The 24,620-nt window shown below is 43.3% G+C and overlaps 3 protein-coding genes across 3 annotated transcripts; 2 read left to right on the forward strand and 1 right to left on the reverse strand.

The window, feature by feature from the left end:
• The first annotated feature begins 1,048 nt into the window (after positions 1-1,048).
• On the forward strand, positions 1,049-16,673 carry LOC134813887 (glutamate carboxypeptidase 2-like). Its single transcript, XM_063821785.1, has 19 exons — positions 1,049-1,118; positions 8,019-8,124; positions 8,281-8,430; positions 8,624-8,741; positions 8,878-9,003; positions 9,215-9,395; positions 9,857-9,964; positions 10,205-10,314; positions 10,434-10,578; positions 10,759-10,850; positions 11,463-11,602; positions 11,740-11,823; positions 11,995-12,083; positions 13,461-13,572; positions 14,143-14,294; positions 14,432-14,519; positions 14,926-15,021; positions 15,643-15,757; positions 16,231-16,673. Exons 1-19 carry the CDS (start codon positions 1,067-1,069, stop codon positions 16,309-16,311), a joined length of 2,145 nt encoding a protein of 714 aa, XP_063677855.1. The 5' UTR covers positions 1,049-1,066; the 3' UTR covers positions 16,312-16,673.
• A 398-nt stretch (positions 16,674-17,071) lies between these two features.
• Positions 17,072-18,770, forward strand: LOC134814187 (uncharacterized). The gene is made up of 4 exons (XM_063822244.1): positions 17,072-17,215; positions 17,686-17,811; positions 17,987-18,029; positions 18,345-18,770. Exons 1-4 carry the CDS (start codon positions 17,188-17,190, stop codon positions 18,487-18,489), a joined length of 342 nt encoding a protein of 113 aa, XP_063678314.1. The 5' UTR covers positions 17,072-17,187; the 3' UTR covers positions 18,490-18,770.
• Positions 18,771-18,862: 92 nt separating this feature from the next.
• On the reverse strand, positions 18,863-20,446 carry LOC134814339 (ATP-binding cassette sub-family C member 4-like). Its single transcript, XM_063822437.1, has 3 exons — positions 20,388-20,446; positions 19,749-20,235; positions 18,863-19,546 (listed from the first exon to the last, which is right to left on the reverse strand). Exons 1-3 carry the CDS (start codon positions 20,444-20,446, stop codon positions 19,235-19,237), a joined length of 858 nt encoding a protein of 285 aa, XP_063678507.1. The 3' UTR covers positions 18,863-19,234.
• Positions 20,447-24,620: the final 4,174 nt, after the last annotated feature.

Genomic DNA, 24,620 nt, shown 5'->3' on the forward strand with positions numbered 1-24,620 from the left:
AAGTTTTTACAAGGCTCTATCTCACTCCAAGGTTTTAATTATCTAACACGCTTCTTGTACATAACGTGATTAAGTTACAGCAGGGGGCAGGGACACCAGACACCTTACACAATATCATTAATTATTCCTATTAATTATTTCTATTAATACAATACGACCACTGGTAATAAGTAACATATGTTACATGGTCCCCAACTTTCACCAGACAGATAACAAGATGCATTGGAATAAGTACTTAAATTGTCTTATTTCCGTTGCGTTTAAAATAAAACACAAATCTTGATATCGATCGATAAGTTAATAAATATTTAGAGCTACAAAAAACTACACGAAGTTAACTAATTAACAAATTGTTTAAGCATCATATAGAGAGGTGATAACCGTCGATAAATCACTTTTAACACGAAAAGCTAACGAAATGGCCTTTTAGAACGGTCTGGATCCGACTACACATGAAGTAAACTCTACCAGTAACTGCAAACCTTTAGAAAACACGTAATATTACCACTATTCTAGGAGTAATATTGACACGTCCTTACGACGCCCCTGCTGCGAATGTGAAACTCTCCCATGTCCCCTTACTAAACAACCACGTGTCCCCACGTGTCCCCCACGTGTCCCCCACGTACCCCCACATTGTCTGTACAATGACCCACCACCACTCATTTCTGTTCGTCCACTCTGTTCTGATTGGCTACTTGACATTTCTCTGAGCTGTAATTGGCTAATGAATGGATTGGAAGGTCACGTGTTCTGTTTTTCACAGAAGGGAGTGACCATATGGCAGCACTGCGATATTGATCTCGTCTTCAATGTCGGTCTTGACGTTATAGCTGTAGAATTAGGTCATCAAGTTACTGTAAAATGTGTATTTACTAAAGGATATGCGAGTGATAGATCCTTATTGAAGGATCACATGTTCAGGTGTTCAGTAAACGAGCCATTTAACTTCGGGACTTTTCACACACCTCAACTACATAAGCAGGGCCGGGCTAGGGCCTAGGTTAATTGTATTTCAGTATTACACAAAATAATAACAGGAAATCATATAATTTAGGTGTTAAACATGGAGAAATCCTCCCAAACTCTCCTGGTAGTGGTATTGCTGGTGGTGGCAGGTGGGTGAATAGTGCTTTTTTATACAGTTTAATTTAAATTTATACTGTTTATTAGCCGGTTATTAGCCGGTTATTAGCCGGTTATCAGCCGATTATTAGCCGGTTATTAGCCGGTTATTAGCCGGTTATTAGCCGGTTATTAGCCGGTTATTAGCCAGGTTATTAGCCGGTTATTAGCCGGTTATTAGCCGGTTATTAGCCAGGTTATTAGCCGGTTATTAGCCGGTTATTAGCCGGTTATTAGCCGGTTATTAGCCGGTTATCAGCCGATTATTAGCCGGTTATTAGCCAGGTTATTAGCCGATTATTAGCCGGTTATTAGCCGGTTATTAGCCAGGTTATTAGCCGGTTATTAGCCAGGTTATTAGCCAGTTATTAGCCAGGTTATTAGCCAGGTTATTAGCCGGTTTATTAGCCGGTAATTAGCCGGTTATTAGCCGGTTATTAGCCGGTTGTTAGCCAGTTAATAGCCGGTTATTAGCCAGGTTATTAGCCAGTTATTAGCCAGGTTAATAGCAGGTTATTATCCGGTTATCAGCCGGTTTATTAGCCGGTTAATAGCCGGTTTATTAGCCGGTTATCAGCCGATTATTAGCCGGTTATTAGCCGGTTATTAGCCGGTTATTAGCCGGTTATTAGCCGGTTATTAGCCAGGTTATTAGCCGGTTATTAGCCGGTTATTAGCCGGTTATTAGCCAGGTTATTAGCCGGTTATTAGCCGGTTATTAGCCGGTTATTAGCCGGTTATTAGCCGGTTATCAGCCGATTATTAGCCGGTTATTAGCCAGGTTATTAGCCGATTATTAGCCGGTTATTAGCCGGTTATTAGCCAGGTTATTAGCCGGTTATTAGCCAGGTTATTAGCCAGTTATTAGCCAGGTTATTAGCCAGGTTATTAGCCGGTTTATTAGCCGGTAATTAGCCGGTTATTAGCCGGTTATTAGCCGGTTGTTAGCCAGTTAATAGCCGGTTATTAGCCAGGTTATTAGCCAGTTATTAGCCAGGTTATTAGCCGGTTATTAGCCAGGTTATTAGCCGGTTATTAGCCGGTTATTAGCCGGTTATTAGCCGGTTATTAGCCGGTTATCAGCCGATTATTAGCCGGTTATTAGCCAGGTTATTAGCCGATTATTAGCCGGTTATTAGCCGGTTATTAGCCAGGTTATTAGCCGGTTATTAGCCGGTTATTAGCCAGGTTATTAGCCGGTTATTAGCCAGGTTATCAGCCGATTATTAGCCGGTTATTAGCCAGGTTATTAGCCGATTATTAGCCGGTTATTAGCCGGTTATTAGCCAGGTTATTAGCCGGTTATTAGCCGGTTATTAGCCAGGTTATTAGCCGGTTATTAGCCGGTTATTAGCCGGTTATTAGCCAGGTTATTAGCCGGTTATTAGCCAGGTTATTAGCCGGTTATCAGCCTGTTATTAGCCGGTTATTAGCCAGGTTATTAGCCGGTTATTAGCCAGGTTATTAGCCGGTTATTAGCCAGGTTATTAGCCAGTTTATTAGCCGGTTATTAGCCAGGTTATTAGCCGGTTATTAGCCAGGTTATTAGCCGGTTATCAGCCTGTTATTAGCCGGTTATTAGCCAGGTTATTAGCCGGTTATTAGCCAGGTTATTAGCCGGTTATCAGCCTGTTATTAGCCGGTTATTAGCCAGGTTATTAGCCGGTTATTAGCCAGGTTATTAGCCGGTTATTAGCCAGGTTATTAGCCAGTTTATTAGCCGGTTAATATCCGGTTTATTAGCAGGTTATTAGCCGGTTATCAGCCGGTTGTTAGCCGGTTATTAGCCAGGTTATTAGCCGGTTATTAGCCGGTTATTAGCCGGTTATTAGCCAGGTTATTAGCCGGTTATTAGCCCGGTTAATAGCCGGTTTATTAGCCGGTTATCAGCCGATTATTAGCCGGTTATTAGCCGGTTATTAGCCGGTTATTAGCCGGTTATTAGCCGGTTATTAGCCAGGTTATTAGCCGGTTATTAGCCGGTTATTAGCCGGTTATTAGCCAGGTTATTAGCCGGTTATTAGCCGGTTATTAGCCGGTTATTAGCCGGTTATTAGCCGGTTATCAGCCGATTATTAGCCGGTTATTAGCCAGGTTATTAGCCGATTATTAGCCGGTTATTAGCCAGGTTATTAGCCAGTTTATTAGCCGGTTAATATCCGGTTTATTAGCAGGTTATTAGCCGGTTATCAGCCGGTTGTTAGCCGGTTATTAGCCAGGTTATTAGCCGGTTATTAGCCGGTTATTAGCCGGTTATTAGCCGGTTATTAGCCGGTTATTAGCCCGGTTAATAGCCGGTTTATTAGCCGGTTATCAGCCGATTATTAGCCGGTTATTAGCCGGTTATTAGCCGGTTATTAGCCGGTTATTAGCCGGTTATTAGCCAGGTTATTAGCCGGTTATTAGCCGGTTATTAGCCGGTTATTAGCCAGGTTATTAGCCGGTTATTAGCCGGTTATTAGCCGGTTATTAGCCGGTTATTAGCCGGTTATCAGCCGATTATTAGCCGGTTATTAGCCAGGTTATTAGCCGATTATTAGCCGGTTATTAGCTAGGTTATTAGCCAGGTTATTAGCCGGTTATTAGCCGGTTAATATCCGGTTATTAGCCGGTTATTAGCCGGTTATTAGCCGTTTATTATCCGGTTATCAGCCGGTTATTAGCCAGGTTATTAGCCGGTTATTAGCCAGGTTATTAGCCGGTTATTAGCCGGTTATTAGCCAGGTTATTAGCCGGTTATTAGCCAGGTTATTAGCCAGTTATTAGCCAGGTTATTAGCCAGGTTATTAGCCGGTTATTAGCCGGTAATTAGCCGGTTATTAGCCGGTTATTAGCCGGTTTATTATCCGGTTATCAGCCGGTTATTAGCCGGTTATTAGCCGGTTTATTAGCCGGTTAATAGCCGGTTTATTAGCCGGTTATTAGCCAGGTTATTAGCCGGTTATTAGCCAGGTTATTAGCCGGTTATTAGCCGGTTTATTAGCCGGTTATTAGCCAGGTTATTAGCCGGTTATTAGCCAGGTTATTAGCCGGTTATTAGCCGGTTGTTAGCCGGCTATTAGCCGGTCATTAGCCGGTTATTAGCCAGTTATTAGCCGGTTATTAGCCGGTTATTAGCCAGGTTATTAGCCGGTTATTAGCCGGTTTATTAGCCGGTTATTAGCCAGGTTATTAGCCGGTTATTAGCCGGTTGTTAGCCAGTTATAAGCCGGTTATTAGCCGGTTATTAGCCGGTTTATTATCCGGTTATTAGCCGGTTATTAGCCGGTTTATTATCCGGTTATTAGCCGGTTATTAGCCGGTTTATTAGCCAGGTTATTAGCCGGTTATTAGCCGGTTAATAGCCAGGTTATTAGCCGGTTATTAGCCGGTTTATTATCCGGTTATTAGCCGGTTATTAGCCGGTTTATTAGCCGGTTTATTAGCCGGTTAATATCCGGTTTATTAGCCGGTTATTAGCCGGTTATTAGCCGGTTTATTAGCCGGTTATTAGCCGGTTATTAGCCGGTTATTAGCCGGTTATTAGCCGGTTATTAGCCAGGTTATTAGCCGGTTATTAGCCGGTTATTAGCCAGGTTATTAGCCGGTTATCAGCCGGTTGTTAGCCGGTTATTAGCCGGTTATTAGCCGGTTATTAGCCAGGTTATTAGCCGGTTATTAGCCGGTTATTAGCCAGGTTATTAGCCGGTTATTAGCCGGTTTATTATCCGGTTATCAGCCGGTTATTAGCCGGTTATTAGCCGGTTTATTAGCCGGTTAATATCCGGTTTATTAGCCGGTTATTAGCCGGTTATTAGCCGGTTATTAGCCGGTTATTAGCCGGTTATTAGCCGGTTATTAGCCGGTTATTAGCCGGTTATTAGCCAGGTTATTAGCCGGTTATCAGCCGGTTGTTAGCCGGTTATTAGCCGGTTATTAGCCGGTTTATTAGCCGGTTTATTAGCCGGTTAATATCCGGTTTATTAGCCGGTTATTAGCCGGTTATTAGCCGGTTTATTAGCCGGTTATTAGCCGGTTATTAGCCGGTTATTAGCCGGTTATTAGCCGGTTATTAGCCAGGTTATTAGCCGGTTATTAGCCGGTTATTAGCCAGGTTATTAGCCGGTTATCAGCCGGTTGTTAGCCGGTTATTAGCCGGTTATTAGCCGGTTTATTATCCGGTTATCAGCCGGTTATTAGCCGGTTATTAGCCGGTTTATTAGCCGGTTAATATCCGGTTTATTAGCCGGTTATTAGCCGGTTATTAGCCGGTTTATTAGCCGGTTATTAGCCGGTTATTAGCCGGTTATTAGCCGGTTATTAGCCGGTTATTAGCCGGTTATTAGCCAGGTTATTAGCCGGTTATTAGCCGGTTTATTATCCGGTTATCAGCCGGTTATTAGCCGGTTATTAGCCGGTTTATTAGCCGGTTAATATCCGGTTTATTAGCCGGTTATTAGCCGGTTATTAGCCGGTTTATTAGCCGGTTATTAGCCGGTTATTAGCCGGTTATTAGCCGGTTATTAGCCGGTTATTAGCCAGGTTATTAGCCGGTTATCAGCCGGTTGTTAGCCGGTTATTAGCCGGTTATTAGCCGGTTATTAGCCAGGTTATTAGCCGGTTATTAGCCGGTTATTAGCCGGTTATTAGCCAGGTTATTAGCCGGTTATCAGCCGGTTGTTAGCCAGGTTATTAGCCGGTTATTAGCCAGGTTATTAGCCGGTTATTAGCCGGTTATTAGCCAGGTTATTAGCCGGTTATTAGCCGGTTTATTATCCGGTTATCAGCCGGTTATTAGCCGGTTATTAGCCGGTTTATTAGCCGGTTAATATCCGGTTTATTAGCCGGTTATTAGCCGGTTATTAGCCGGTTTATTAGCCGGTTATTAGCCGGTTATTAGCCGGTTATTAGCCGGTTATTAGCCGGTTATTAGCCAGGTTATTAGCCGGTTATCAGCCGGTTGTTAGCCGGTTATTAGCCGGTTATTAGCCGGTTATTAGCCAGGTTATTAGCCGGTTATTAGCCGGTTATTAGCCGGTTATTAGCCAGGTTATTAGCCGGTTATCAGCCGGTTGTTAGCCAGGTTATTAGCCGGTTATTAGCCGGTTATTAGCCGGTTATTAGCCGGTTATTAGCCGGTTATTAGCCGGTTATTAGCCGGTTATTAGCCGGTTATCAGCCGGTTATTAGCCGGTTATTAGCCAGGTTATTAGCCGGTTATCAGCCGGTTGTTAGCCGGTTATTAGCCGGTTATTAGCCAGGTTATTAGCCGGTTATTAGCCGGTTATTAGCCGGTTTTTGGCAAGTTTGTTAGCCGGTTATTAGCCGGTTATCAGCCGATTATTAGCCGGTTATTAGCCGGTTATTAGCCGGTTATTAGCCGGTTATTAGCCGGTTATTAGCCAGGTTATTAGCCGGTTATTAGCCGGTTATTAGCCGGTTATTAGCCAGGTTATTAGCCGGTTATTAGCCGGTTATTAGCCGGTTATTAGCCGGTTATTAGCCGGTTATCAGCCGATTATTAGCCGGTTATTAGCCAGGTTATTAGCCGATTATTAGCCGGTTATTAGCCGGTTATTAGCCAGGTTATTAGCCGGTTATTAGCCGGTTATTAGCCAGGTTATTAGCCGGTTATTAGCCAGGTTATTAGCCAGTTATTAGCCAGGTTATTAGCCAGGTTATTAGCCGGTTTATTAGCCGGTAATTAGCCGGTTATTAGCCGGTTATTAGCCGGTTTATTATCCGGTTATCAGCCGGTTATTAGCCGGTTATTAGCCGGTTTATTAGCCGGTTAATAGCCGGTTTATTAGCCGGTTATTAGCCAGGTTATTAGCCGGTTATTAGCCAGGTTATTAGCCGGTTATTAGCCGGTTTATTAGCCGGTTATTAGCCAGGTTATTAGCCGGTTATTAGCCAGGTTATTAGCCGGTTATTAGCCGGTTGTTAGCCAGTTATCAGCCGGTTATTAGCCGGTTATTAGCCGGTTTATTATCCGGTTATTAGCCGGTTATTAGCCGGTTTATTATCCGGTTATTAGCCGGTTATTAGCCGGTTTATTAGCCAGGTTATTAGCCGGTTATTAGCCGGTTAATAGCCAGGTTATTAGCCGGTTATTAGCCGGTTTATTATCCGGTTATTAGCCGGTTATTAGCCGGTTTATTAGCCGGTTTATTAGCCGGTTAATATCCGGTTTATTAGCCGGTTATTAGCCGGTTATTAGCCGGTTTATTAGCCGGTTATTAGCCGGTTATTAGCCGGTTATTAGCCGGTTATTAGCCGGTTATTAGCCAGGTTATTAGCCGGTTATTAGCCGGTTATTAGCCAGGTTATTAGCCGGTTATCAGCCGGTTGTTAGCCGGTTATTAGCCGGTTATTAGCCGGTTATTAGCCAGGTTATTAGCCGGTTATCAGCCGGTTATTAGCCGGTTATTAGCCAGGTTATTAGCCGGTTATTAGCCGGTTATTAGCCAGGTTATTAGCCGGTTATTAGCCGGTTTATTAGCCGGTTGTTAGCCGGTTATTAGCCGGTTTATTAGCCGGTTATTAGCCGGTTTATTATCCGGTTATTAGCCGGTTTATTATCAGGTTATTAGCCGGTTATTAGCCGGTTATTTAGCCAGGTTATTAGCCGGTTTATTAGCCGGTTAATATCCGGTTTATTAGCCGGTTATTAGCCGGTTATTAGCCGGTTTATTAGCCGGTTATTAGCCGGTTGTTAGCCGGCTATTAGCCGGTCATTAGCCGGTTATTAGCCGGTTATTTAGCCAGGTTATTAGCCGGTTATAGGCCGGTTATTAGCTAGGTTATTAGCCATGAGCCTATTTAACTGACTTTGGAGCACGTCCCACAATATAATACGTAAACATGGCAGTGATGGCACTTGTAGATATTTTGAAACATTTAGCGTTTTTCAGGGCAGATTGACAGTAGGAACCTCGGTGAGGTTGATTTGTCAAATGAAGAGGCAATGTCTCAACTTCTAGACCAAATTGATGCTACAAGAATAGGCAACTTCATTGAGTGAGTATTTAGTTACAATAAACGAGAGCAAGCATGTCATTACATACATTACAAGCATGTCATTACATACATTACAAGCATGTCATTACATACATTGTCATCACAAATGACCAAATTTGTATGGTTTGCAAATCAGTTCAGATTCCAAATGTTCAGGAATATGACACTGCATCCAAGAAACACTCAAAGTGACTGGATGGGGGAGAAAGAAGAAACGGTGAAACAAATGTTCAAGGATTTTGGGATGGATGTTATTACGAAGAAATACAAAGTCCTTCAGTGTTTCCCTAAAGATGTCGATCCATCGTTAGTATTTCTATCTTATACAATTTCGCGATCTTTACAATGTTCTATACACAAAACGTTGAGATAAGTTACTTTCTCATTAAAACACAAATTTTGTGTTTTAACAGTCACATTCACAGAACAGCACCAGAAATTACCACTGCTAAAGTCGAACTGGTATTTGATTTAAATATAAAGCTTGTTACCCCTACAGATTGACGGAGGTTCTAAATGCAGCAGGAGACGTTGTGGAAACTTACAGAGAGGACGGTAACAAAGCAGAACGTATTCTTCCAGCTTTTAATGCTTGGTCGAAAAGTGGAACAGTCGAGGTTAGAATTCGATATACTTTATTTTCGTGAAATGTAAACTAAATTTCATTTTAAATTAATAATTCATAAATTTGATATTTTAACATGTGAAGTGTTGGGAAATGGGAATAGGATTTAAAATAGAAACCAAATCTAGGGAGAGCCAGTTTACGTGAACTATGGAAGAAAAGAAGACTATGACTACCTTACCAAGGATTTAGGCATGGATCTTACTGGAAAAATAGCTATTGCTAGATATGGAAAGATATATCGAGGAGATAAGGTAAATTTATCTCAAAGAAAATCATATTTTTTCGGGGAGTAATATTTTTGCCATAATACTTCTTGACCGCAATAAAGTCATACGAAGTTGAATATACAGCTTTAATGCATAAAACCATGATATGCCCAACAAGCTTAAACAGCCAAGCATAGTAACAGTAACCATAGTAACACTAACAGTAACCAAGCCCTAAAGCCACTTTTCATCCCAGTCCAAGTTTGCAAAACAGAATGGTATGATAGGAGTCATAATCTACATGGACGCGAAGGACTACGCCCCTGAGGGTGTTGATAGGATGCCAGATGGTCCAGCACTACCGGAAACAGGAATACAGCGGGGAACTCTAAAGGATGGACTGGGGGATCCCTCCACTTACCTCTATCCTTCAACAAGTAAATACTAGTTATATTAGTTTCTACTAGTTAGATGTCACGTCTTTGTGGGTACTTCAACTGATCATGTCCATTCCGTGTTTACTCTTGAACAGAATCCTCAAATCCTGACCTGCTGATAAAATTTTCAACATTCTTTTAATAAATAAAACGATCAGATAACTGTGTATAATCTGTATATAACGGAAAATTCTGCAAAATCGAACAATTCAATCGTAAATGCTAGCCAGTTAACTTTAACCCTAAACGTGACCCATCTTGTACCTTTAGGTTAAATAATTGCAATTATCCAAATAATTCTCGTGTCACGTGTCAGAGCTATTGTTAACTAACTTCCCTCAGAGCCAGGCTGTTAAATTTGCCAAATTTTCGTCAAAAAGTACGGCGTCTTTAGAGTTCTCAAAAAGTACGCATTTAATTCGAATAATACGTTTAGTGCGAATTTAACAGCATTCCCTCAGAGTACGCGTACCACGACTCACCTGAAGAGTACCAAAGCAGACTCCCTGGCATTGTTGTCATGCCAATCAACTTTAAAAATGCTCTGCCCCTTCTTGCCAGTCTTGATGGTATGTGTTTGATCTTTAAGTGTGGATTGTGATACTGATTATAAGATACAAATACAATAAACATTTTTGTGATAGTTGTTAATTTTACGGACCTATTTCAAACACTACTTTCGTGGAGTTGAGAAGTTTTAAAAATCCAGGTCAATAATTTTATAAATTGCTAAATTATATTTATCGTTTGATGATCAATTATCGCTGAATTAACATGGATGTATGATTTGTAAACTCGAGTTCCTATAGGAGATGAAGTTAAGGATGAGTGGCAAGGAGCTGGGAGTGAAACTCTTTTGAAATACAAATATGGACCTGGATTCAAAAATGGTTCCAACAAGAAAAAACTTAGGATAACGGTAAATTTTAAACCTTTTTCGAGTAATATTGAAAGTGATTTGCGAGGGATATGAAGAAAGTTATAAAAATGTGAATACAATTTAGTTGACAACAAGAATAAATAAAATCATTATGGCAGGTAAACCTGGAATACAGGATGGTTGAGATAGAAAACATATTTGGAGTTATAAAAGGGCAACAAGAACCAGACAGGTGGGTCATGATGGGAAATCACAGGGACACTTGGGTGCACGGCGCCGTGGATGCTACAACTGGACTTGCCGGTGAGATTGTGATCCAGAAAGTTAGAAAATAAAGGGAACCAATGATTATCTTGTGCCAAGAATTTAATTCGAAAGAAATTGATTAAGCATCGCCTAACGAATGTCAAATATTATCGACATGAATTGGGTTAGACAAATACAAATGATTGAGCCAGTTAATAATTGTTACCCCTTTCTCAGCACTGAATGAGATTGGACACGGACTGTTCAAACTAAGGGAACAAGGATGGAAGCCAAGGAGAACCATTGTACTGGCTAGTTGGGGAGCTGAGGTATTATTGTATAACAGCCCCCCCCCCCCCTTCTATTTTATCTTCTCCCTCCCCCATTTTATCTTCTCCCCCCCCCACCCACCCCCCCCCCCCCCAAGGAGAACCATTTTACTGGCTAGTTGGGGAGCTGAGGTATTATTGTATAACAGCCCCCCCCCCCTTCTATTTTATCTTCTCCCTCCCCCATTTTATCTTCTCCCCCCCCCCCACCCACCCCCCCCCCCTCCCCCAAGGAGAACCATTGTACTGGCTAGTTGGGGAGCTGAGGTATTATTGTATAACAGCCCCCCCCCCTCTATTTTATCTTCTCCCTTCTCCATTTTATCTTCTCTCTCGCCCCCCCCCTCCCCCCTCCCCCCCCCAGAAGAACAATTGTACTGGCTAGTTGGGGAGCTGAGGTATTATTGTCCCGATGTTCTTGTAATTCTAATTATTTGTATGCTTTAAAAAATCATGCAATATTATGTCTGCATGCAGCATTCATATTATTAAAAATATAATATAGTTAGAAAAATATTACAAAAGTTCTTATAATAAGTTGGTTGAATGGATATGATTTGGCAAGATTGTTATGAAAGTTTTTAGTCTGAAAACTGACGATAATTCGTGTAGGAGCAAGGTATAATCGGGAGTACAGAGTTTGTCGAGGACTACATGACACTTCTCCAAGAGAAGATGGTTGCTTACATCAATGTTGATGTAGCAGCTTCTGATCAGAAGTACTTCAAACCTTCAGCCACGCCTAACTTCAGGTAATCTTGAGGTTTTGTTTACACATTCAGGAATCTCCTCTAAAACGAAATATATTATATGTATATATCTATTTTTAGTATCAGCATTTTGTTTCATCTTTTAAATCACAATTTTAACTGTTGATGGGTGTTTGCAGGCCGCTTCTGGAGAGGGCAGCTAAACAGGCAGGTGCACCTCTTGACAGTACATACGGCACCTTTTACGAGCAATGGGACACATTGTAAGTTCTTTAGATTAATGGATGCTTTCTGATTTCTTAAGAACGAGGAAAATGTATGCGATATAAGAACCCTAATCCCAATGCTAATATTGTAAATTAAGTAATATTCAATATAATTAAGTAATATTAAGTAATATTAAGTAATATTTCAAATTAAGTAATATTGTGCAGAACAAAAGAAGAACACCCTGAGTTAACTGCCCCAAAGATCGGAGATTTGGGTTCTGGTTCGGACTACGCTGCCTTTATCAACATGGCAGGTCACATAATCAATTATTATATTTATATCTTTATACAGACTTTATACATACTTGAGGTACCTAGTGGCTAGTATATATATATAGTAGGAACCCTCACAAGCTTTTGTTAACTCCCTGTTCTGAGTATACCGTACTGGTTATACAGTACAGTATACTGGTACTGGTGCAGTATACTGGTACTGGTACAGTATACTGGTATTGTTACAGTATACTGGTACTGGTACAGTATACTGGTATTGGTACAGTATACTGGTACTGGTTATACAGTACAGTATACTGGTACTGGTACAGTATACTGGTACTGGTACAGTATACTGGTACTGGTACAGTATACTGGTACTGGTACAGTATACTGGTATTGGTACAGTATACTGGTACTGGTTATACAGTACAGTATACTGGTACTGGTGCAGTATACTGGTACTGGTACAGTATACTGGTACTGGTACAGTATACTGGTACTGGTACAGTATACTGGTATTGGTACAGTATACTGGTACTGGTTATACAGTACAGTATACTGGTACTGGTACAGTATACTGGTACTGGTACAGTATACTGGTACTGGTTATACAGTACAGTATACTGGTACTGGTACAGTATACTGGTACTGGTACAGTATACTGGTACTGGTACAGTATACTGGTACTGGTACAGTATACTGGTACTGGTTATACAGTACAGTATACTGGTACTGGTACAGTATACTGGTACTGGTACAGTATACTGGTACTGGTACAGTATACTGGTACTGGTACAGTATACTGGTACTGGTACAGTATACTGGTACTGGTACAGTATACTGGTACTGGTACAGTATACTGGTACTGGTACAGTATACTGGTACTGGTACAGTATACTGGTACTGGTACAGTATACTGGTACTGGTACAGTATACTGGTACTGGTACAGTATACTGGTACTGGTACAGTATACTGGTACTGGTTATACAGTACAGTATACTGGTACTGGTTATACAGTACAGTATACTGGTACTGGTTATACAGTACAGTATACTGGTACTGGTACAGTATACTGGTACTGGTACAGTATACTGGTACTGGTTATACAGTACAGTATACTGGTATTGGTACAGTATACTGGTACTGGTTATACAGTACAGTATACTGGTACTGGTACAGTATACTGGTACTGGTACAGTATACTGGTACTGGTTATACAGTACAGTATACTGGTACTGGTACAGTATACTGGTACTGTTACAGTATACTGGTACTGGTTAGGTTTTGTTGGAGAACATTTTTCTAGTTCTAAATAGTTCCACACATTTATAGCTCAACAAATATCAACAAATATTACCAAATTTCTAAATCCCTCGGTTCCGTGTTTCTTTACTTACTAACTGTGTTGTTTCAGGAGTATCCTGCATCGATCTGACGATAGTGGGACCCTACTACACGTATCACACAGAGTACGATAACTATCACTACCTCAGCAACTATGCTGATCCTGGAATGAAGGGAACTAAGTGAGTTGCATTGCCCCCCCCCTCCATTTTATCTTCTATCCCCCCCCCCATTTTATCTTCTATCCCCCCCATTTTATCCTCCCCCCCCCCCATTTTATCTTCTCTCCCGCACCCCCCTCCCCCCATTTTATCTTCTCCCCCCCCCCCCCATTTTATCTTCTCTCCCGCATCCCCCCCCCCATTTTATCTTCTCCCCCCCCCCCATTTTATGTTCTCCCCCCCCCCCATTTTATGTTCTCTCCCGCACCCCCCCCCCCCCATTTTATCTTCTCTCCCGCCCCCCCCCCCTATTTTATCTTCTCTTCCCGCCCCCCCCCCATTTTATCTTCTCTCTCACCCCCCCCCCCATTTAATCTTCTCCCCCCCCATTTTATCTTCTCTCCCCCCCCCCCCAATTTATCTTCTCCCCCCCCCCCCCCATTTTATCTTCTCTCCCCCCCCCATTTTATCTTCTCTCCCACCCCCCCCCCCCCCCCATTTTATCTTCTCTCCCCCCCCCCCATTTTATTTTCGATTTTGACCGGGATTAAGCGTGATTCCGGTCGAGCCTTCATCATGACCACGTTACAGAGCAGTAGCTGAAGTAGCAGCAGTGATCCTGCTTGAACTTGCTTCTGAGAAGCTTGTTCCTCTGGATGCTTCATCTTACAGTAACTACGTGAATAATAAGATCAGCTCCAGTACTTTGGAGGAGGACCTGGCTGCCAATGATATTGATTATGGTACATAAAATTTGGATTCCACGCACTAGATGAAGTTTTGCATGAATCATTTATTATATCGTGAATAATAATTAATAAATGGCTCGATCAGTTAATGTATGCGACTAAAAGCCCACATAATAATTTATCAAATTCAGGTATTCTTAAAAAATCTCTTGCAAAGTTTGTTGAAAATGCTCGAGAATACGAAGACTCCAGGTCAAAGTTGCTTGAAGACAAATCCAGGTTATTTATTTAAATCTCTTGATCGTGCAATAATCATGCAAAAGTTTAAATAACCGGTTGTTAAATACCACGGCTATTAATATCGCCGGAAAGATTATTTAACTAATGTTATAACGTACTGGCATCATTTCTCCGGAAATATACTGAAATCATGGCACGGCAAATTAGAGTTTTTAACTAATTACAACACTACAAATCTATTACATTTATTGTAATTGAGGACGATACAGAAGGAATGTATTTAATGTAGTTATTGAGGAGTCCTAACTCTCCTCACGTCCTTAAATGGAGTTTTCATTTTACCATATATGTATTTATCACGGCTATTAATATCGCCGGAAAGATCATTTAACTGATGTTATAACTAGATATACTGAAATCATTATATAGAGGTTCCTCATCACAGAAAGCAGATGGATATGCGACGATTCAACGATCAGATGTTGCAGATGGAACGTAGCTTCATCTACCCGCCTGGACTCCCTAATCGCCCTCAAAACAGGTTATTAATTGATTAATCAATTAATTAATGATCAGTTAATTAACGATTCGATTGAAGAGGGTCCATAGATATTGCCAACTGTTTACCTATCAAGACTCTCATTTATTGATCAGTTTTAAGATGATGTATTATTTGAAGGTCACGACTCACTCAACATGAATAAACTGAGAAAAATCGCGTTTTAAACCTTTTTCTCGGTGCAAAAGTGGGCACAAAACCACTGCACAACTATTCAGGCACATTATGATTACACAACTATTCAGGCACATTCTGATTACACAACTATTCAGGCACATTCTGATTACAAAACTATTCAGGCACATTCTGATTACACAACTATTCAGGCACATTCTGATTACACAACTTTTCAGGCACATTCTGATTACACAATTATTCAGGCACATTCTGATTACACAACTATTCAGGCACATTCTGATTACAAAACTATTCAGGCACATTCTGATTACACAACTATTCAGGCACATTCTGATTACACAACTTTTCAGGCACATTCTGATTACACAACTATTCAGGCACATTCTGATTACACAACTATTCAGGCACATTCTGATTACACATTACACAACTATTCAGGCACATTCTGATTGCACAACTATTCAGGCACATTCTGATTGCACCAAGTATACTGAACTCCTACAGTGGATCAGTATTCCCAGGCCTGTTTGACTCCCTCACGTTAGCTAAAGAAATAGACACTGATGAGAACTGGAATCAGGTAATAATTGTGGCTATATTAATGATTGCAAGTAATCCTGTCAATATCTAATCTCCAACATGATTTGGAGAGAAAACAGCACTGCCAGCGACAGCACTGCCAGCGACAGCACTGCCAGCGACAGCACTGCCAGCAACAGCACTGCCAGCTACAGCACTGCCAGCGACAGCACTGCCAGCGACAGCACTGCCAGCGACAGCACTGCCAGCTACAGCACTGCCAGCAACAGCACTGCCAGCAACAGCACTGCCAGCGACAGCACTGCCAGCGACAGCACTGCCAGCTACAGCACTGCCAGCAACAGCACTGCCAGCAACAGATTTCAAATTATTGTAATCGCATCACTGCCGTAGAATGTGACCATAATGGCTCAATTTTCTTTACGATATGAGGCAATTTTAATCACACTTCTTTTAGGTAAAGAAACAGTTGACTATTGCAATATGAGGAAATTTTAATCACACTTCTTTTAGGTAAAGAAACAGTTGACTATTGCAGCGTGGGTAACGAAGGCAGCCGCTCGTTCCCTATCCTCTGAAGTGTTCCCCAACTAAAGAACCCCTTTTACACATCTCATCCTATAGATATTTTTTAAATATTACCCTTGCGAAGCATATCTTCGCAGAAGTTGTAAAACTGATGCTTGACTAACATTCGATACCTCGCATTTAAATTTAAGTCATGCCTAGCATTAAATTACACAAGTTTAGAAACTCGTTGTGGATCACACTATCACATGGAATAATTCAGTTTAAAGAACATTTCTTATAACTTTTTTTATAATAAAGAAAGCTATATTTTCGTACGTATGTATTATTATTTTATTAACTATGAACTCATCTTTTATAATTTTATGCATTATAGCTGTATTTAAATGAAATAATCTAATTTCGGTAGTGGTTAGACAATCACGGAGAAAAACTTTTGTCTCAATTATCTTCCTTGAAAATTACTTCGAACTAGTAATCAGAAATTACCTCGACCCATTCAGAACTTATTGATCATTACTTCAATGTTTTTTCTGCCTGAGCACAATTATAATTCAAATGAAACAACATAGATATGGCTATCACTGCTGAGCAAAAGACTGAGATAGCATATTTTAGTATAACAACACCCCATAGCTGTTTAAGTTTCTGCTTGATATTGTTTTAAAATTAAAACAGTGCGTTGAGTTCAGCTTGTTGTAGAGCTGAGTTTACTGAAATTTGTGCACTACAGGAAAGTTCGATTATCAGATTTGCTGCGAGAAATGCGAAGAATTTAAACACTATTTTAAAGGCATAAGTAAAACAATCGCCTTTCGTGGGCTCGTTGCATGCGAGGCGATTATGGTTTAACTATTTAGTGCTGCATTTTTAGAATATCATTCGCAGTTTTTAGTTTACCGTGTTAGTTCAAATACTCCCTTGCTCAAGTGTAAACCAAACATGTCGGTTCTCGTTAACGAACCATCGGGTAAGAACCACTAATGAAGATTATATACTATATAGTATATAACTATTCATTGAACAGTTCACCACAAGCGGCCTCACCAATCGCGTCGAGGACGCGAAATTCCCAGATTAAATTGAAAGTCGGATTCAAATTGAAGAGCAGTGATCAATAGATGCATGTCTAGGAAGATGTAGTTACATAAATCATAATGGCAATTGGCAGACCGTTTTACAAAAACCGAGGGTTCAATAACAAATATGAATTGAATAAGTAAAGTTAATTCTAGATTACTTGTCAAACCACTTTTACTCGATGAATGTTAATTCACTTCCAAGCTAGCGAGATTCTCGAGCCAAAACCACTATGCTGCATATGAACCTGATAGTGATAATACTATCAATACAGCGATCTTGTCAACATTAATAATAATATTACCTTTGCATATCTTGCTTGACTTAATTACCGTTAAAAAGGGCTTCATTTCTCTGCAGGAAAAGTTTCTCCCCCAATGACGGCCCTCCCTGGCCCTCACTACAGAAATAATCCTCACCCAAAAGCTGACTTCTTGCTGTGGAGACACCCAAGAAAACAGTGGCCAATGAAGGAGGCTGAGAAAAGTATTAATACTTATTAAATTGTAGTAGCTTTTTGTAGATATGCTTTATGCTGAAGGTCTTGTCAATAAAATTATTTCATAATAATAATAATATATTCCCTGATCGTTTCACAAAATAACAATGACTGCTCAAAGTTGTGACTGAAATGTACATATTATCATGAATCTTTATACAGAACCTGCGGAGCCAGCTAAAGATGGAGCCCTGGCCAAACTCAAGTAAGTTTTAGGAATTATGCAGTAGTATTCCTGTGGAGTTTGGCTGTATGTGAACATGGTGTTAACATGTTAACTGTATGTTAACTGTATGTTAACATGTTAACTGTATGTTTACATGGTGTTAACATGTTAACTGTATGTTAACTGTATGTTAACATGTTAACTGTATGTTAACATGGTGTTAACATGGTGTTAACATGGTAACTGTATGTTAACATGGTGGGGGTTTGACTGTTTACTATTAACTCTTTGTGAGGGCGTATACACTGTGTCGACCGTAAATCACAGAGTGTCTAATATAAACCTAATCTTCAGAGCGGCAGAAAGGGTAGAACTGGCTAAAGCTCTTAAAGAGGCTAAAAGCAGCGGGGTGTTCCACCAAGGTGCCATATTCTGCCAACCTAAAGCAGATAAAGGTCGCCACTGGTCAATCCACCCAGAATGGCCACTTGTTGATTGATTTTCTAATTTTTTGCAATTTTAGTTTGTTTAAAAACGGCCGATAAAAAATGTAAATTCATTCCTTAAACAAATTTATTTAAAAACTTTATTAGGCGATTAAATTTACTTTGTCAGACAAAGTCGAATAGCTTTTAATTATAGGCTTAATAATGGCCATTTTGATGTTTTGTATTGGTCTGATTCAGTGATAAATTATTTATGCAATATTATGAGATTTATGAAATTAATTTAAGGCTATTTCTATGATTATCGAATTATCGAATTGTCGAATAACGGTAATTTTGTTTATTCGAATCAAAAGAAAACAGAAGGTTTAGAATCTGGCTAACTATAATTGATCATACATCATTGTAACAAACGTTAAAGTCAGCATACAAAAATAATGAAAACTGTCGTGCACATATCATGTAATCAGTCGAGGAGGCGCCCCAAAATAAGACGCTGCGTGATTAAGTTTTAAGTTTATGGAAAGAGGATTATGTCTTGATTATCTGATATGTGACCGATTCCTAGGGGTATTGGGCAGCCGGAAGTGATCTGATATGAGGGACAACGGCAAATATTCTTCCCTCCGGCCCTAATACCTCAAAAATCAAATATGATAATCACAAAAAAATAATTTATACAAACAGTTTTAAACAACCATAAAATATGATCAATTAAAATTAAAAAATCAAAAAATGTTTAATCAAAAATAATAAGCGATAAAACTTAATAGAACTGTTTGTAACAGATATCAAGATCTAAATGGGAACATCGGTAAAAGCATCTGAATCTACGTAACTTGCTTGATTACTATCTGATTTGTTATTAAAACTAGAATTTGCTTGTTCCACCAGTACATCAAACATACCAGTCTCCTTAACTAGGTCATAGAAAATGCTGTCAGAGTTTTTAAGCAGGACCGCAGGATGATCAAACTCAACTAGTAACCCAGAGTCCATGACCATCACTCGGTCGCTGTCGATGATAGTGTTAATTCTGTGGGCGATGGTAAGCACAGTGCAGTCCGAGAACTTGTCCCGGAGTGTTGATTGGATCAGTTGATCTGGTTTCTGCAAATTAATGTGCATATCAGAAGTTTTAGGGGAAATTCAGTTTAAATATAAAAGCCAATTTCTGTTTACAAGATAGTCAAATAAAATTTATCAAATATTTTTACAACCAATTGGAGAATTGTGCAATCACTTTCACTTTCACTTCCATTTTCACCCTATTCTAACGACACAATTAGTATAACACAGCTGGACCTCTTACCTCATCAACATTTGCAGTAGCTTCATCAATAACCAGGATCTTTTTATCCCTCAGGAGTGCCCTAGCAAGACACAACAGTTGTCTCTGACCAGCAGACAAGTTCCCACCTCCCTCCTGGACCATCATCTCCAGACCCCCGGTCTGTGCTGCAACGTACACCTTCAGCTCCACCTTCTCCAGTACATCCCACAACTGTTCCGAGGTGAACTCAGAGAACGGGTCCAGGTTTATCCGCAGAGTCTCCGAGAAGAGCAGACTCTCCTGTGGGATTATATACACACCAGCCCCCTCTAGAGTCACAGTCGCCTTTTTACTCTCCCCAAACAGGAACACGTCCTCCTCCCTGGCCCTCTCTGTCTCCAACACCTCCTGCGCCCTCTGTTCTGCGCAGGTAAGGACCCCACACACGTCCCACCTCTTACTGGAAGTAGTGTAACACCAGGCAGCTGGTTCATTATCAGGGTTCCTGCAGTAGTTCTCCTCTAGACTGGGGTATTTTTCGGGAGTCCTAGTGTGTTTGTGTGGTGTATGGGCTGCCCAGGCTTGATATGTCAGTCCCCCTCGTGTAGTGCTCTTCGTTCCTCGGTAGTCCCCCTCGTGTAGTGCTCTTCGTTCCTCGGTAGTCCGTCTGCTCTTGACATGTCAGTCCGCCTCGTGTAGTGCTCTTCGTTCCTCGGTAGTCCGTCTGCTCTTGACATGTCAGTCCCCCTCGTGTAGTGCTCTTCCTTCCTCGGTAGTCCGTCTGCTCTTGACATGTCAGTCCCCCTCGTGTAGTGCTCTTCCTTCCTCGGTAGTCCGCCTCGTGTAGTGCTCTTCGTTCCTCGGTAGTCCGTCTGCTCTTGACATGTCAGTCCCCCTCGTGTAGTGCTCTTCGTTCCTCGGTAGTCCGTCTGCTCTTGACATGTCAGTCCGCCTCGTGTAGTGCTCTTCGTTCCTCGGTAGTCCGTCTGCTCTTGACATGTCAGTCCGCCTCGTGTAGTGCTCTTCCTTCCTCGGTAGTCCGTCTGCTCTTGACATGTCAGTCCCCCTCGTGTAGTGCTCTTCCTTCCTCGGTAGTCCGTCTGCTCTTGACATGTCAGTCCGCCTCGTGTAGTGCTCTTCCTTCCTCGGTAGTCCGTCTGCTCTTGACATGTCAGTCCCCCTCGTGTAGTGCTCTTCCTTCCTCGGTAGTCCGTCTGCTCTTGACATGTCAGTCCCCCTCGTGTAGTGCTCTTCCTTCCTCGGTAGTCCGCCTCGTGTAGTGCTCTTCGTTCCTCGGTAGTCCGTCTGCTCTTGACATGTCAGTCCCCCTCGTGTAGTGCTCTTCGTTCCTCGGTAGTCCGTCTGCTCTTGACATGTCAGTCCCCCTCGTGTAGTGCTCTTCCTTCCTCGGTAGTCCGCCTCGTGTGGTGCTCTTCGTTCCTCGGTAGTCCGTCTGCTCTTGACATGTCAGTCTGCCTCGTGTAGTGCTCTTCGTTCCTCGGTAGTCCGTCTGCTCTTGACATGTCAGTCCGCCTCGTGTAGTGCTCTTCGTTCCTCGGTAGTCCGTCTGCTCTTGACATGTCAGTCCGCCTCGTGTAGTGCTCTTCGTTCCTCGGTAGTCCGTCTGCTCTTGACATGTCAGTCCGCCTCGTGTAGTGCTCTTCGTTCCTCGGTAGTCCGTCTGCTCTTGACATGTCAGTCCGCCTCGTGTAATGCTCTTCGTTCCTCGGTAGTCCGTCTGCTCTTGACATGTCAGTCCGCCTCGTGTAGTGCTCTTCGTTCCTCGGTAGTCCGTCTGCTCTTGACATGTCAGTCCGCCTCGTGTAGTGCTCTTCGTTCCTCGGTAGTCCGTCTGCTCTTGACATGTCAGTCCGCCTCGTGTAGTGCTCTTCGTTCCTCGGTAGTCCGTCTGCTCTTGACATGTCAGTCCGCCTCGTGTAGTGCTCTTCGTTCCTCGGTAGTCCGTCTGCTCTTGACATGTCAGTCCGCCTCGTGTAGTGCTCTTCGTTCCTCGGTAGTCCGTCTGTCTTGACATGTCAGTCCGCCTCGTGTAGTGCTCTTCGTTCCTCGGTAGTCCGCCTCGTGTAGTGCTCTTCGTTCCTCGGTAGTCCGTCTGCTCTTGACATGTCAGTCCGCCTCGTGTAGTGCTCTTCGTTCCTCGGTAGTCCGTCTGCTCTTGACATGTCAGTCCGCCTCGTGTAGTGCTCTTCGTTCCTCGGTAGTCCGTCTGCTCTTGACATGTCAGTCCGCCTCGTGTAGTGCTCTTCGTTCCTCGGTAGTCCGTCTGCTCTTGACATGTCAGTCCGCCTCGTGTAGTGCTCTTCGTTCCTCGGTAGTCCGTCTGCTCTTGACATGTCAGTCCGCCTCGTGTAGTGCTCTTCGTTCCTCGGTAGTCCGTCTGCTCTTGACATGTCAGTCCGCCTCGTGTAGTGCTCTTCGTTCCTCGGTAGTCCGTCTGCTCTTGACATGTCAGTCCGCCTCGTGTAGTGCTCTTCGTTCCTCGGTAGTCCGTCTGCTCTTGACATGTCAGTCCGCCTCGTGTAGTGCTCTTCGTTCCTCGGTAGTCCGTCTGCTCTTGACATGTCAGTCCGCCTCGTGTAGTGCTCTTCGTTCCTCGGTAGTCCGTCTGCTCTTGACATGTCAGTCCGCCTCGTGTAGTGCTCTTCGTTCCTCGGTAGTCCGTCTGCTCTTGACATGTCAGTCCGCCTCGTGTAGTGCTCTTCGTTCCTCGGTAGTCCGTCTGCTCTTGACATGTCAGTCCGCCTCGTGTAGTGCTCTTCGTTCCTCGGTAGTCCGTCTGCTCTTGACATGTCAGTCCGCCTCGTGTAGTGCTCTTCGTTCCTCGGTAGTCCGTCTGCTCTTGACATGTCAGTCCGCCTCGTGTAGTGCTCTTCGTTCCTCGGTAGTCCGTCTGCTCTTGACATGTCAGTCCGCCTCGTGTAGTGCTCTTCGTTCCTCGGTAGTCCGTCTGCTCTTGACATGTCAGTCCGCCTCGTGTAGTGCTCTTCGTTCCTCGGTAGTCCGTCTGCTCTTGACATGTCAGTCCGCCTCGTGTAGTGCTCTTCGTTCCTCGGTAGTCCGTCTGCTCTTGACATGTCAGTCCGCCTCGTGTAGTGCTCTTCGTTCCTCGGTAGTCCGTCTGCTCTTGACATGTCAGTCCGCCTCGTGTAGTGCTCTTCGTTCCTCGGTAGTCCGTCTGCTCTTGACATGTCAGTCCGCCTCGTGTAGTGCTCTTCGTTCCTCGGTAGTCCGTCTGCTCTTGACATGTCAGTCCGCCTCGTGTAGTGCTCTTCGTTCCTCGGTAGTCCGTCTGCTCTTGACATGTCAGTCCGCCTCGTGTAGTGCTCTTCGTTCCTCGGTAGTCCGTCTGCTCTTGACATGTCAGTCCGCCTCGTGTAGTGCTCTTCGTTCCTCGGTAGTCCGTCTGCTCTTGACATGTCAGTCCGCCTCGTGTAGTGCTCTTCGTTCCTCGGTAGTCCGTCTGCTCTTGACATGTCAGTCCGCCTCGTGTAGTGCTCTTCGTTCCTCGGTAGTCCGTCTGCTCTTGACATGTCAGTCCGCCTCGTGTAGTGCTCTTCGTTCCTCGGTAGTCCGTCTGCTCTTGACATGTCAGTCCGCCTCGTGTAGTGCTCTTCGTTCCTCGGTAGTCCGTCTGCTCTTGACATGTCAGTCCGCCTCGTGTAGTGCTCTTCGTTCCTCGGTAGTCCGTCTGCTCTTGACATGTCAGTCCGCCTCGTGTAGTGCTCTTCGTTCCTCGGTAGTCCGTCTGCTCTTGACATGTCAGTCCGCCTCGTGTAGTGCTCTTCGTTCCTCGGTAGTCCGTCTGCTCTTGACATGTCAGTCCGCCTCGTGTAGTGCTCTTCGTTCCTCGGTAGTCCGTCTGCTCTTGACATGTCAGTCCGCCTCGTGTAGTGCTCTTCGTTCCTCGGTAGTCCGTCTGCTCTTGACATGTCAGTCCGCCTCGTGTAGTGCTCTTCGTTCCTCGGTAGTCCGTCTGCTCTTGACATGTCAGTCCGCCTCGTGTAGTGCTCTTCGTTCCTCGGTAGTCCGTTTGCTCTTGACATGTCAGTCCGCCTCGTGTAGTGCTCTTCGTTCCTCGGTAGTCCGTCTGCTCTTGACATGTCAGTCCGCCTCGTGTAGTGCTCTTCGTTCCTCGGTAGTCCGTCTGCTCTTGACATGTCAGTCCGCCTCGTGTAGTGCTCTTCGTTCCTCGGTAGTCCGTCTGCTCTTGACATGTCAGTCCGCCTCGTGTAGTGCTCTTCGTTCCTCGGTAGTCCGTCTGCTCTTGACATGTCAGTCCCCCTCGTGTAGTGCTCTTCGTTCCTCTGTAGTCCGTCTGCTCTTGACATGTCAGTCCGCCTCGTGTAGTGCTCTTCGTTCCTCGGTAGTCCGTCTGCTCTTGACATGTCAGTCCCCCTCGTGTAGTGCTCTTCGTTCCTCGGTAGTCCGTCTGCTCTTGACATGTCAGTCCCCCTCGTGTAGTGCTCTTCGTTCCTCGGTAGTCCGTCTGCTCTTGACATGTCAGTCCGCCTGACATGTCCGTCTGCTCTTGACATGTCAGTCCGCCTGACATGTCAAGAGCAGACGGACTCTTCGTTCCTCGGTAGTCCGTCTGCTCTTGACATGTCAGTCCGCCTCGTGTAGTGCTCTTCGTTCCTCGGTAGTCCGTCTGCTCTTGACATGTCAGTCCGCCTCGTGTAGTGCTCTTCGTTCCTCGGTAGTCCGTCTGCTCTTGACATGTCAGTCCCCCTCGTGTAGTGCTCTTCGTTCCTCGGTAGTCCGTCTGCTCTTGACATGTCAGTCCGCCTCGTGTAGTGCTCTTCGTTCCTCGGTAGTCCGTCTGCTCTTGACATGTCAGTCCGCCTCGTGTAGTGCTCTTCGTTCCTCGGTAGTCCGTCTGCTCTTGACATG

The sequence above is a fragment of the Bolinopsis microptera genome, chromosome 4 (genome assembly GCF_026151205.1).
Source record: "Bolinopsis microptera isolate Bmic1 chromosome 4, MBARI_Bmic_1.0, whole genome shotgun sequence".
Taxonomy (NCBI): domain Eukaryota; kingdom Metazoa; phylum Ctenophora; class Tentaculata; order Lobata; family Bolinopsidae; genus Bolinopsis; species Bolinopsis microptera.

Excerpts from the sequence above, each read along its gene's own strand:
- LOC134813887 (XM_063821785.1), top strand. The coding sequence starts at position 1,067 with ATGGAGAAATCCTCCCAAACTCTCCTGGTAGTGGTATTGCTGGTGGTG. Across the intron at positions 10,315-10,433 it reads AGAAAAAACTTAGGATAACG|GTAAACCTGGAATACAGGAT; the intron begins GTAAATTTTAAA and ends TCATTATGGCAG. Across the intron at positions 13,573-14,142 it reads CCTGGAATGAAGGGAACTAA|AGCAGTAGCTGAAGTAGCAG; the intron begins GTGAGTTGCATT and ends ACCACGTTACAG.
- LOC134814187 (XM_063822244.1), top strand. The coding sequence starts at position 17,188 with ATGTCGGTTCTCGTTAACGAACCATCGG. Across the intron at positions 17,812-17,986 it reads AATGAAGGAGGCTGAGAAAA|AACCTGCGGAGCCAGCTAAA; the intron begins GTATTAATACTT and ends ATCTTTATACAG. Across the intron at positions 18,030-18,344 it reads GGAGCCCTGGCCAAACTCAA|AGCGGCAGAAAGGGTAGAAC; the intron begins GTAAGTTTTAGG and ends CCTAATCTTCAG.
- LOC134814339 (XM_063822437.1), bottom strand. The coding sequence starts at position 20,446 with ATGTCAAGAGCAGACGGACTACCGAGGAACGAAGAGCACTACACGAGG. Across the intron at positions 20,236-20,387 it reads TACACGAGGCGGACTGACAT|TCTAGAGGAGAACTACTGCA; the intron begins GTCAAGAGCAGA and ends AAAATACCCCAG. Across the intron at positions 19,547-19,748 it reads CTACTGCAAATGTTGATGAG|AAACCAGATCAACTGATCCA; the intron begins GTAAGAGGTCCA and ends ATTAATTTGCAG.